This window comes from Phalacrocorax aristotelis, chromosome 3 (assembly GCF_949628215.1).
Source record: "Phalacrocorax aristotelis chromosome 3, bGulAri2.1, whole genome shotgun sequence".
NCBI classification, from domain to species: Eukaryota; Metazoa; Chordata; class Aves; order Suliformes; family Phalacrocoracidae; genus Phalacrocorax; species Phalacrocorax aristotelis.
The window spans coordinates 115,543,291-115,555,823 of NC_134278.1; the positions used below are offsets into that span (position 1 = coordinate 115,543,291).

General features: G+C 54.6%; 1 protein-coding gene across 4 annotated transcripts in view; it reads right to left on the reverse strand.

Annotated features, from left to right (window-relative positions):
- Positions 1-1,090: 1,090 nt before the first annotated feature.
- TMEM63B (transmembrane protein 63B) overlaps positions 1,091-12,533 on the reverse strand; it is a 47,570-nt gene continuing 36,127 nt past the window's right edge. For all 4 annotated transcript variants that reach the window (XM_075089195.1, XM_075089194.1, XM_075089193.1 and 1 more), the window contains 18 exons: positions 11,821-11,963; positions 11,501-11,552; positions 11,114-11,222; positions 10,519-10,589; positions 10,057-10,137; positions 9,798-9,921; positions 9,575-9,708; positions 9,287-9,424; positions 8,856-9,009; positions 8,486-8,592; positions 7,594-7,680; positions 6,136-6,201; positions 5,833-5,995; positions 5,560-5,665; positions 5,242-5,409; positions 4,986-5,101; positions 4,670-4,750; positions 1,091-3,579 (listed from right to left, as the gene is read on the reverse strand). In XM_075089195.1, coding sequence (XP_074945296.1) covers positions 3,415-3,579; positions 4,670-4,750; positions 4,986-5,101; positions 5,242-5,409; positions 5,560-5,665; positions 5,833-5,995; positions 6,136-6,201; positions 7,594-7,680; positions 8,486-8,592; positions 8,856-9,009; positions 9,287-9,424; positions 9,575-9,708; positions 9,798-9,921; positions 10,057-10,137; positions 10,519-10,589; positions 11,114-11,222; positions 11,501-11,552; positions 11,821-11,963 — 2,065 coding nt within the window. In that variant the 3' untranslated portion in view covers positions 1,091-3,414. The remainder of the gene's footprint in view (positions 3,580-4,669; positions 4,751-4,985; positions 5,102-5,241; positions 5,410-5,559; positions 5,666-5,832; positions 5,996-6,135; positions 6,202-7,593; positions 7,681-8,485; positions 8,593-8,855; positions 9,010-9,286; positions 9,425-9,574; positions 9,709-9,797; positions 9,922-10,056; positions 10,138-10,518; positions 10,590-11,113; positions 11,223-11,500; positions 11,553-11,820; positions 11,964-12,533) is intronic.

Consider the following 12,533-nt stretch of genomic DNA (forward strand, 5'->3'; position numbering starts at 1 on the left):
CCCTCAAACACCTGCACAAATAACCTGCGCAATTTCCTTGTTCCCTTCCCTCGAGCTTCTCTTTGCAGTGGTGCCTGCAGGGACTTGGCAGCAGGCACTGTTCTTTTCGTCTTTGGTTCTCTTTGTGCCTGGGTGTTGTCTCTTCCTGGTCCTTTGGCTACGGGCTGCCAGGGGAAGGAGAGCTTTTTGTCCCCTGCTCACGCTGTGCTGTTGGCACTTGAAGCCACAGAGCCTGAGCACAGTGAGGTGGGAACAGAGCTGGGTCACTCATCTGTCTCTGAGGCCCCACACCTCGCTTCTCTTGCACCATCCTCCAAGCAATGGCCACAGTACACAAGTCACTGAGCGTGCACCAGCTGCTTGGGAACCACCCCAGCTCCAGCCTGCACCTAAGAGCAGCAGGGAGCAGGCCTGGGGGCTGGGTGCTTGGTACCTGTCCCTCTGCTTAAGAGATGGCTGATCTATGAGCAGCATCACACAGCGGGAAAGCGCTCCCTGCCAAGCTGTGCCCCAGGGGTCCAGTGCCCCTCACCCTTTCCCAAAGGCTTTAGCTGTCCACCCAAACTAGGCTAGGAGAGACGTTCCTGGATGGAGACAGCAAGAGCAGCCATGTAAATTGCTATTAGGACTGCAGGGTTGTGCTGACATCTGCCAGTGGGGCTACCAGCAAAACTCCCCTCCCCTTCCACATCATTCCCAAAGCACCTTCCCCATGCCCAAAGCATCTTCCCCCATCCCAGCCTCAGTGCATCCAGCTCCCCATCCACGTGCTTTTAGCAGCAAAGCCTTTGATGCCTCTTGTAAGCTGGAAGGAGAGCCCACTTCAGCTGGGCAAGCCCATGAGCCACAGCTAGGTTCCCAGCAGCAGCAGGGCAGGTCTGCTCACACAGGGGGAACAGCACAACCCCCACTCACAGGGGGAACAGCACAACCCCCCACTCCTCCTTTTGCACCATGCATGCTCCTGCATCCCTGCTGCACCTGGGGTCCTCTCCTCGCAGATCCCAGCCCCCAGCCCACTCACAAAGGAAAGACTGCAAGACCAATAGCTCCTTTTTTTCTTTTTTTTTTCTTTTTTTTTTTTTCTTTTGTACACAAATATATACAGGGTATTATACACATCTCTACACAGACAGTGCCACTCAGAACACACAGCTCTCCGTGGGCAGAGCCTCAACAGCCGCAGAGGCAGCCCCAGGCCACGGCCATACCTACAGAGACTGGAGCACCCCAGCCTGCATGCCAGACAGGGAGCAAGGGTGGTTGGTGGCCGCAAGAATAGGGAAGCAGGATCAACATCCTCCCTGCCCCAGCCTGGGACCAGACCAGGAGTCCTCAGCTCACATGCTCATTTGATTTCTAGCCTGGCCCTAGAGGGGACTGGTGACACTCACGGTGCTCCACACCTGCATGTGCTCCAGCCCCAGCCAAGCCCTGGGAGCTGGGGTGGCCTGCCCTCCCCAGGCAAAGACCCATATCTCTTCCTCTCCATCCCCCTTTTCCTCCAGGCCTGGGATTCCTATAGAGAGGTGTACAGGAAAGTCAGCTAAGTCCTTGCTGGAGCAGCCCTAAACCTGCTCTGTGTGTCCAGTTCCCCTCCTCTAATAGGAGGCAAGGGGGAGAAAAGCCATGGGATGTGACTGCCCTTCCCCCAAGCGGAGCTGGGCAGAGCTGATGCTTCAGTTGTTCAGGTCTATTAAAGTGCTTGGAGCTCCAGGGCCAGCACGGGTGACTGAGAAGGTAAATGCCTGTCCCCTTCCACCTGGCCCCATCAGACCCTGGAGGGCACGGCCCCAGCGAGCCAGTGCAGCACCCACAGATGACAGGCAAAGGGAGGGCGGTAGCGTCCGCAATGAGCACCAAACAGGATGGTGGCAGGGGTTTGAGGGAAATAAATATAGCTCAATAACAGGGAGATTTATTTTCCTTTACATTTTACACAAGAGGAGGGGGGGAAGCAATTGAGGGCAACTGATCCTGACCAGAAACCTCCTCACAAAGAGCCTTTAACAGGGTCAGACTCCCTGATGCTGCCAGGGGCTCCAGTCCACCTCTTCATCCATCCTGTCCCCTGCCTGCCTCTAGGACATGGCTATCACCAGGGAGGGGGCAAGGGCAGAGGTAGGGGAGGAACAGCCCCCCTCTCAGGCTGGGTGATGCCAGGGGAGCCTACACCCAGTCAGGGCAGGTGAAGAAAGTCAGCACAGCCCCACAGGCTTTTGTACTCTTGAAGATGGTGGTCTTGCTCAGAGAGGGCTCCCAGGGGCTGCTCTCCCAGGGCTCCCTTCCTCTCTGACCAGCTCAGCTAGGGGAAGACCCTATAGCAGATCAGGGAAGGCAGCCCATGGGGCCCCGTTGCAACCAGGCAGCACCAACCCCACAGGGTGCTAAAGGGCCTGTGGTCCAGGACCCTTTCTCCCCTCTCCCTAGCACCCAGGAGACACCCAGCACAGACCCCCACCCCTAGGCCTGACCCTGCTGTGCAGACACAGGGCAAAAGGGGCTGAGGTATCACATCGGGGTTGGGTTGATTTATTTGAAAGGCGAGTAAAATGTGGACAAAAACCCAAACACTTAAAACAATGCTGCAATCCCATGCCTGTGCCCCTGGAGGAGGAGGGGACAGGACCTGGGGGAGAGGCTGCCTGCGCCTCCTCCTGCCCACAAGAAATGCCCTCAGCAGCCCCTCACCCTGCGAGGGGCTGCCCAGCTTACGCCAATCCTGCGCCCCTCCTCCAGGGTGATGCCACCCATGACTGTAAGGCCAGGCTGTCACCTTCCCCATGACAGGGAGGTCTCTGTCACCATACCCCACACCTGGCCCAGCTCCTGGCATGTCACACCAAGGGGATGCTGCAAGGGGTTGAGAAAGGGCACGCGGAGAAGGTGCAACAAAACCCACCCCCCCTCCCTAGGGGTGGGGCTTCCAATACACTGACTAAAGCTTTTTGTTTGTCACCTTCCTGTAAATCTAATAAATTATTAGTGTTTCTCATCAGGAAGATGGGGGACAGAAGGGCCTGCTGAGGAGTCCCCAAAGGCTCCTCTTGCACCCCTCCCCACAAAACACCCAGCCTCCTTCTTCCCTGCCGGTCCAGAGCAGCACCACAGGGGTCACAGTCCCCCTCCTCCCTAGCTGCTGGGGTTTTGGGGCCCGGAAACACCTTAAAGAAGGTAGCTAGTAAAGAGCATGCCTGCCGAGCTGCCAGGCTGGTGCAGGGGTGGAGGAGCAGGGAAATGGAGAGCTTGCGGCAGGGCCCCTGCCCTCGCTGAAGGCAGCGGCCCCGGGGCGTGGGTGGGCAAGGGCAGCGGCCAGCACCCTTGGCCAGCACTCTCAGGTGCCTCTCCCTAGGTCTCTGTGCACACAGCCTGCCCTGCTCGAGGGCCTCCTTCCCCTCCCTTCCTCTGAGGTCCCTACTGGTGGATCTCATTCTCTATCAGGCTGTCCTCACACGACTGGAAATCCGTGTCATTCATGCCATCCGCATTGATGAGCTCCTCATCCTGCGACCCCTGCTCCTCTGACTCTGTTGCGTCACCCTCCGGCGAGGAGTCCTGCAGCACTTGGGCGATGTACTTCTGCCAGTGCCAGGCACAGGGTGAGCAAGGAGTAAGAAAAGAACAGAAACACACGTGAACCTGAGGAGCTTCTTGTAGCAGCAGAGCACAAAAGGTAAAGCACCAGGCAAGAGGCTGAACATGGGGACATGCTGGGAGGGTAAGGAATGGCCCAAACTCTACGGGATGTACCAAGAGAAGGGGTAAAAGCAGGGCTGGCTTGGCTCTGCAACAGCAGAGGTGCTTGCAGCACAGCTCCAGCCAAACCCTAGCATCCTGGGACAGGCAGCACCTCCCAGGGAGCTGGGGCTGGGTGAGCGTGGTGCTTCTCAGCACTTTGGAGCTCACGTGGACTGGAAGACTATGCTCCCTTTTTTGCTGGTGGACACATTCCCTCTGAGGCTGTGCCTGCCTCCTGCAGGGAATATCCTTTTGGAGAGATGTCACTGCCCTCAGGTACATGGAAACTGGAAAGGAGCCTGGATTACTCTAAGGAAACAGGAGGCTCTGCTTTACCCCATCTCTACATGTACTCCCCTGAACAGCTCTGCACAGACCCCAGCTAGAAACATCTCATGGTGGAAATGAGCAGCTGGAATAGAGCCAGTGAGCTAAGAAGTTCAGAAGACTGACCCTGGGATCTCAGAGTTGGGCATGGGAGAGACCCCAAAGCACTTTCACAGCCTTCAAGGCAATGCTTACAGAGACCCCTTTACATTGGCACCAGAATCAGCCCAGCGGGTGACAGCCTTTGCTGGTGGGCAAGTGCTCAAAGATGCAGAAGGAAAAGGGAGACTGACCCAGCTGGACTTACTGTCCTGGCCAAGAGAGGCGGAAAGTAAAGGCACAGTGTGCTGGAAGCAGCAAGAAAGGGGTGTGCATGTGTGTGTGGGGTTATACTTCATTACTCAGCTCAGGTCAGCAGCACAAGGCCCAACACTTGCCTCTCACCCTTACTGGGAGATTCCAGGTGCTGCCTCAGAGAGGTGAGGAATGAGGTACTTGGATGGGGCAGGGAGGGGGGAGAGGAAATACCTGCAGGTGTTACCTCCCTCTCTCCAAACCCAGGTAAGGGGTACACCAGGGCATAAAGATGGGGACAGGAACTCACAGCTGATTTGGGAGCTGGCAGACTCGTGACAGGTCTCCCATTCTGCCTGTTTTCTATGGTGTCCACCTCTGTGTGGTCAATCTGGAGAGAAAAGGAGAAATTGAGATGTTGCCAGCGCAACACATCTGCTGTCCCACTACAGGAGTAGCATACAGGCAGCAGGGACAGCCTTGGGACCGTTGCCTCTGTGAAGCCAGTGTTGAGAGGCTCTGCCAGGGAACAGGCTGGGACCCCCCCCACAGCCCCTGTTGTTTTGCAGCTGAGCTGTTCTCCCAAGGAGAAGAGTCCCACACCCCCACCCAGCACTCTGCCTCACCTTGTAGTTGTGAGCACTGAGGTATTTGAAGTGCCCGAAGCAGACGTGACACAGGCAGATCACAATGGTGATCACAAGGACCACAAAGGTGAACATGGAAGTCGGGGCTAGGAACCCTGGGGCAAAGGAGAACCAAAGGGGCAGTATCAGAGGGACTCTGACCATGCCTTGTGGCTGGGGACTGCCAGGACCACAGCCCAGCCAGGGAAACATCTCTGCAGGAGGCCAGGGGATGGCATCCCAGCCCAGCACTCACCTGTGCGCACAGTGGAGAAGAAGAGAAGCCAGAAGAGGCAGAGGATGGGCGCTGCCACCACCTGATTCACAGCCCCTGAATGGATCTTCTTGTCCAGCTTGGCAGGCAGGTAAGCATAATACAGGTTGTATCGGTCCACCAGGTGCTTAAGCAGCATGTACATGAGCCCTGGGAGAGAGGGGAGGGATGCCAGCAGAGAAGTGAATCAGCCTCTTTCCCAGTGCCTCTAACTGACAGGGAATATCTCCCCCACCCCACCCTTCTTGCCTCCCCACCTCAAGCTCTCCCCAGACAGGGAGGCAGAGGGCTATCACTTACCAAAAGGGACTATGATGGGGCAAGTGATGCTGTACGTCATGACCACAGTGAAGACGCACATCATCCAGGCATAAGCAGCCCCAAACTGGAACTCATAGGCCTGGTGCTGCAAGAGGGAACAGATACCTGTCAGCATGACCCCAGGAGCTCTGCAAGGCTGTGCAACACACTCAGCTGTACACACAGCATTGGGTGAGATCCATCGGGGTTCCGTTGCAGCACTCCCATCCCTGGGTGGAGGCCACAACCGACCCCTTCAGCCCCACTACATACTCGTTTGACGTTCCTCCGCTCAGCGGCTGAGCGGGCCAGGCAGAGGCGTATCATGTACATGAGCAAGCCAGGGATGCGCAACAGGTCCATGGCGTTCCCGATGAAGGCAGAGGCAATGACATAGTTAACGAAGAAGGCCCCGTTGTCCGGCAGGAACACACATCTGGGGAGGCACAGCAAGAGCAGGCTGCAGGAGGTGCTTCCCCCTTGCAGGCCAGTAGCTGGGAGTCCCCCAGTACCTTTGGATGCCAACAAGAACGTACCCCCATTGCAAAGAAGGGCCTTCTGCCCATCTCCACTTACTCAAATCGCACAGTGGCTTCAGCGAGGAATTTTTTGTCAAACAACCAGCGGAAAAACACATCCAAGCTGTGGGGTAGGGTGGGCAAGAAGAAAAGAGAAACAGTCAGAAGCAGCGATACAGACATGCACATGCAAATATGTGGAAGCTGCTCTAGAAAGACCCAAAGCTCAGACCACGGACTGTTTTGTTCCCTCTTGGGATGTATCACCAGTAATTATGTAAATCAGACACTGGGAAAAAGAGTGCAGCACTCAAAAAGGGATGTAAAGCTTCCCACTCTCATGTGTGTTCTTCTCCCTTTGCCCTGATCCTATCAGTAAAGTATTTTCCTCTCCCTTCTGTTTGAGCACAAAATCCATGCAAGGAAGAGGTGACTGACTCTACAGAAGAAACTGGTTAGGTATAAGGTACCCTCCAACACAGATATTAAAAAGTCCCTTAGGAGAAACAAATCCCATTTTCCTCAATTCTGACTTTTTGATGTAAAAACCCCATCCAATCCTCTGGCACCTCAGGTACCGGCAGAGTACTGAGCTCCAGAGGCAACAGCGGGGGGACTGAGTCCTTGGAAGCGTGGTCTGTTTAACAATATCTGGTCAAAATGCAAACCTTTGAAGAACATTCACCTGCCTAGGTTGTAAGGTTATGTGCAACAAGGCATTTTTAATCTGGTTGGGAAAGTGCTGTAGCCACCCACTGGGATGGAGAACTATTATGCCTCTGTCAGAGGGTTTCTCTATTCTCAAGAGCTGCCTGACTTCACCATTGAGGGGCTGTATCCCAATCCTGAATTAGGGGGTATAGATTCCCCTCCTTGCAATGTATAACTAACTCTCTACCACAGTAAGGACCCCTGTCCCACTCCCACGTCCCAGTTTCTCCTTCCTGACACTATACCCGTATTCAGCCTCTTTTCAGTGGTCCGCTTGTCTGATTGTCACATTTCACTGCAGTTTGCCACAGGGCACTTCTATAAGCCCTGCAGGAAGATTTGGGGCTCACATCCAGATGGATCAGTATTTCTGCAGCCTACACAGAGAGATTCCACCCAGCCAAGCAGTGCAACCTACTCAGTTCTGGCTCAAATGGGGAATTTGATAGTTTTGTCCAAAATTTGGTGTGTGCACTGAGCACAGACATGGGAGTGCCTCCTTCTCCAGCAGACCATGAACAGGCTTTTCACGTGTCCACTGATCATGCTAGTTTTGCTGCATTATTTGTAACGCTGAGGCACATATCAATGTGGCTGCAGATTGATTCAACAAGCTCCCAGGGGCCCAGCTGTGTGTGGTCTGACCTGCCCCCCAACCAGAACTAAATGCCACCTCCCCAGTGGGACAGTGGCCATGGCACTTGTGCAGTAGGGAAAGGAAATAGCAAAGAACAACTGGGGCACATCCTAACCCTCCCTGTGCTCCAGGTCTCTCTGCTTGCTTTTCCCCCTGCTCCAGCCTTACCTGCTCAGGCCAAGTGATGGCAGCAGCAAGACCATGAAGATGAGGAACGTGTAACACTTGTGCATGGTTGTCCTGTTCTCTCCAGACCTGAGGGCAGAGGAGAGGCCGTTGACCTTTCACTGTCACCCCGCCAGCCCCAGTACTGATATCCCCATCACCTTCTTATTAGAAAGCACTTCCCAGTGTCCAGTTTGAATTTCATCCTGCCTACTACTGGTACATGCATATGCCTCCTTTCTCTTCAGTGTGTCAAGGTCTGCTTGTTCTTGAGTCCCAGTCCCTCTCCACTTGTCTCACAGTCTCTCCCAGCCCTCATGTCTTTAGAGGACTCTGCAATCATTTCTCTTCACCTGCAATCCTCAGAGCTAGTGACATCCTCCCCACCAGTCTTTGCAACACAGAGCAGAAAACAAAAGTTTACATCGCACATCCTGCTGGGAATGTGCCTCACAAGCAGCACATTTCTAGTGCTCTGCACTTCAAATACCTTCCCTACAGCCAAAAGATGTAGCAGCTAAGGCAATTTCCCCTTGGAAAAGCTGTGACTTACACATTGTTACAGGCACGCCACCCCTGCCCACTAACCTCGGTCTAGACTTCCCTCACTACCAGCATTTCTCACAGTGACCAGCCCCAACTCCTCCCAGCTTTCTTCTTGCAGACCTACATCAAGCTCTGCGCAACCATGCTGCACAGCAGCAGCTAAGAATTGTCAGAACAGCTGTCCACAGCAGATCCCAAGTGTACAAGAGGTGCAACATAACACCACGCTTGGAGTGGAAGACAGGAGTTCAAACAGAAAGATCCAGCCTGGAGCTTTACATCAGTGAAAAGTGTCTAGTGACCAGGCAGCATGCTGGTGTGACTAGGAACAGGCACTGTCTGTTCTTACCGGGTCCAGTGTGCTTCAAAGAAGGCAGAGTAATACACAATGGTGGGCAGCAGAGCGGAGAAGCACCACAGCAGCAGAGTGGGGAAGAACTGGGTGATGATGGGGTTCTGTAACGAGGCAGAGACCACGTATTACGTGGTGCAGCAGCTCTTTTGCCAGTCACAGGTACAGCTGCTTTTGCTGATGTTGAGACCCCAGCACCACGGCTGCCACTTTACCCTGGCCAGGCTCAGCACCTCTCTCCTGGTCAGGCTGACAGGACCTGGAGAATGCTGATAATCTCTCTCCCTACCCACTCCCTTGCAGGGGCTGTTGTGCCTCAGGGTGGTTCCCATGCTACCCATCCTGCACCTGCCTCCAAAGGCCTTACATTGAGGTACTCCACAGGCTTGGTGACATTGAACTTGTCCATAGTGGTGATGATGATTGCAGGGGTAGTGAGGAAGAAGAGGAGGATGAAGAGGACCACATTTATCACAAGGCAACGGATCCACCAGATGAAGCCCCGGATGGAGAGGTGTTCCCTGGGAAAGGGGAAGGAGGACATCAGGATGGCTGCATGGGAAAGAAGGGCAGGTCCAGGCCTCACGTGCACACAACAGCCCAGCCTATGTACACAGCACTTAGGGCACCAGCCCAAGGCTTTCCCCCTCCAAGTCAGATCAGATCTCTAGCTCAGCCAGCCTGGGCCTCGGCAAGAACCACTCATTCTGTTACCGGAGGAGCAGACGGGGAGGGAGACAGGTAGGATGCACTCCTTTCCCATCAGCAGGGCCTGCTGAGCCCCACAGACCTGCTCACCAGTAGATGTTCTGTGGGTCAGGGGCATAGCTGACTGTCCAGTTGGAGACATGGAGGGACTCACTGCAGGAGGAGGCCCTGGGCTCCCCACGGCATGCACAGCCTTGACACTTGCAAGCATTGAAGTCTTTGAGGATTCTGAAGAAGAGAGAGAGAGGGAGATGCTGACACAGAGGGCTGGCAGGGACAAGCAAAGGGGGATGCCTTAGTGCTGGCATTTATGATTTTTTAAAAGGGAGACCTGCAAGAGGTCACCTTCCAGAGAACGATAGGATCCTTTGCACTCACATGGCTGTGATGGTCTCATTGTGGAAAGTGACAAAGGCCATCCCTAGAGGCTTCTCGTTCACCTTCTCCTTCTCCCGCTTGTAGTCATCTTTGAGCTTCTCCTCCAACTTGGTATAGTACTCTATTGCCTCCACCTGGGCATGGGGACAGGCATCAGAGGAGAGACCTAGGGACCCAAGCCCCTGTGCACCCCTCTGCCCAACAACTCCAGCTCTCTCCCCACCTCCTCACAGCCCCTGATGACACAGCAGCACAGGTGGCCACAAGGCTTGGGGTTGATCATGGACGGTGTATTCCCTTTGCTCTGCAGATTGGTGAAGTAGATTCGCCCACGCTCAGCTTTCTTCCTGGAACAGGAGAGGGGAAGAGAAGGAAGGAAGGAGAGAAAGAGGGTGGCTCACAAAAAGCTCCCATATTATTGGATTCAAGGGAGAGCCCACAGTCCCCATCCACCCTGCCCTCTCCCCTAAACCAGGGGTTACCTCTCTGCATCGAGGAACATCAGCCGGGCCACATCATAGCAGGGACGGGCCTCCAGGACAGTGCAGTTGGCATAGGCCTCCCTGTGAATGGGAAGCACCGGCTCATCACACCCAGCACCAAAGGCTGCACCTTCAAGCAAACCCCATGCCTCCAAGTCTTCCATCCTGCCCTGACCATCAGGGGAGCCTGCAGGCTGTGCCTTATAGCAGGAGCAACACACCAGACAAACACTGCATCCTCTGGGCTCTGGCACAAGGAGCCTCTTTGGACTCGGCACTGTGGCAGCAAGGCACCCCTCTGACCCCAACATACTGAGACGCCCAAAATACGAATGTTCAATGATTTTAACTAGTTTTCTGCTCTCAGAAAACTAGTTACCACTTCAGGTAACATTACCACTACCCCAATAAAAACAACCCTGTTACAGAGCAGCCTTTAATTAGAGATGCAGTGAGACTCACTCAAAATGCTTCTTGATCTTCTCTGGCTCAGCATATTTTGAGATCCCATTGATGAAGAGAGTACGCTTAACCTAGAAGGAAGAAAAAAAAAAGGAGAACAGGGCAGATAGGTATGGATGATGTGAAGGACTGGACTGCAGCAAAACCTCCCAAGGCCTGAGTCAGCAATGGGAAAGGGCAGCCCCATCACTTCCAGCACCCAGGGCTCCCCCTTTCCTATGGTTCCATTAGCTGTTGGCACCCTGCATCCTGGTGTGATGCAGACTGACAGGCTGGGGCTTACACTGCAGCTGCCTGAACAGAAACAGGGGGTTCCCTCAAGAAGGCAAAAGCAGCTCGAGCAACCCAAAAGGAAGGCAAGGGGTCCCTCCCACATGTTCACCAAGTGCAGACCTCTCCTGTTTCCCCACAGGCAGTCAGGACTGCTGCTCTGGAGGAGATCTGCCTTTGGCCAGGCAGAATAAAGGAACAGCCAAAACAAGACAGCCCCAAATTACTGTGGGAAGTGGGGTGCTCATTACTCTCTCCAAGGCCACCTGACTTGACAGAAGGACATGGGAAAATGTGCCTGGGAGAGCAGCCAGATCCTGCTCACCAAGTCATCCTCTTTGTAGCGCATCTTGGAGGTGTGCCGGCGCATGCTGTACACCGTCAGCAGCAGGTACAGGAAGGCAAAAGATGTGTGCAGCCACAGCAGGTTATTCCTGTCACAAGGGAGACCACAAAGGTCAGTGCAAGGTTGCCACTACAACCCTGTATGTGACTGGCCGGGCCCGGAAGGCACTGGGGCCATGAGCAACTTAACCACCACAGCACCCACATGCCCTGCAACCAAATTCCAGCTCAGCCTGGAAATTGGAACAGGGACAGTAGCCTCACTGCAAGAGCAGAAATGCAACCTTCAAGGAGGTAAGGCTCTGCAGCAAGTGGATATTTACAAATTACCCCCTGAAGGCCTCAATTAATCCCTTCCCACACATACCCAGAATTCAGGTTAGCGATAGTTGTCCTCCCAAAGCTGTAGGCGTTGTTTTCTAGAGAGAGAGGCAGACACAGGCACATTCAGTTATACTGAGTGGCACAGAGCACCGCTAGGGTGGGATATGGCAGGAATCTCCCCTGCAGCACACCCTAAAATCCAAGCTGCCCGGAATGACTCTCTGGATGCACCACGATCAAAGTGGGACAGGAGTCAAGGTTAGTCTGTGTTAGTCCCATCCTGCCCTCTACTGCTCCCTGGTGGTCTGGGCCATGATGTTGAAAGCAGTTACCCTAGCCCAGCCAGAGGCTCCCTGCTCTCACCTAGCAGGTCCCCTGAGAAGTTGACAGGCAATACAATGCCTACAGACAGCACGCCCACGGCCACCAGCAGCCCAATGATGTGCCTCTGGAAGGACAGGTAGTGCACTGCATCACCCCCACACTTGTCCCGGATCTCGTCATCCCTGCCAGGGAGAGAAAGGCAGTCAGGCAATCTTGTACGTTCCCTCAAGTGCTGGAGAAAAGCACAGGGTCATAGCTGCCCTCCTGGTTTGAGCTCACACAGCACCCCTGGTTCTGCCCTACAGAGCTGTGGTGAGGTCCTGGGTAGGGATCCCGGCACCCAGCCTTGAACCAGCCTAGGCAGAAACCTGCCTGTGCAATGCTTACTGCAGCCCCACTCCTCATGTCCCTACCCTCCACCCCTTGGGACAAGCAGCTGGACTCATGCAAACCCCACCTCACACCCTTCTGGCCGGCCTTGCTTCCCCTGCTGAGATACAGGATGGCTGACACTGTCCCACTGCACTCAAGTCAAGAAGCACTTAGGAGACTAGTCCTGAGCACCATCAGGCTGGGGGCGTCTCCCTGCACCCTCCAGTCCCTCCTTCATAGTCATTCCTTAGACAGCAGCGCCCCTAGCAGGAGTCCCAGGGAGAGGAGTATCTCTGCAGAGCAGCAGTCATTGTTTCTGAGATGGAACTGAGACAGGGGACACCTGGGCTGGGTGCTCTTCTGTCACAGACTCACTGTGT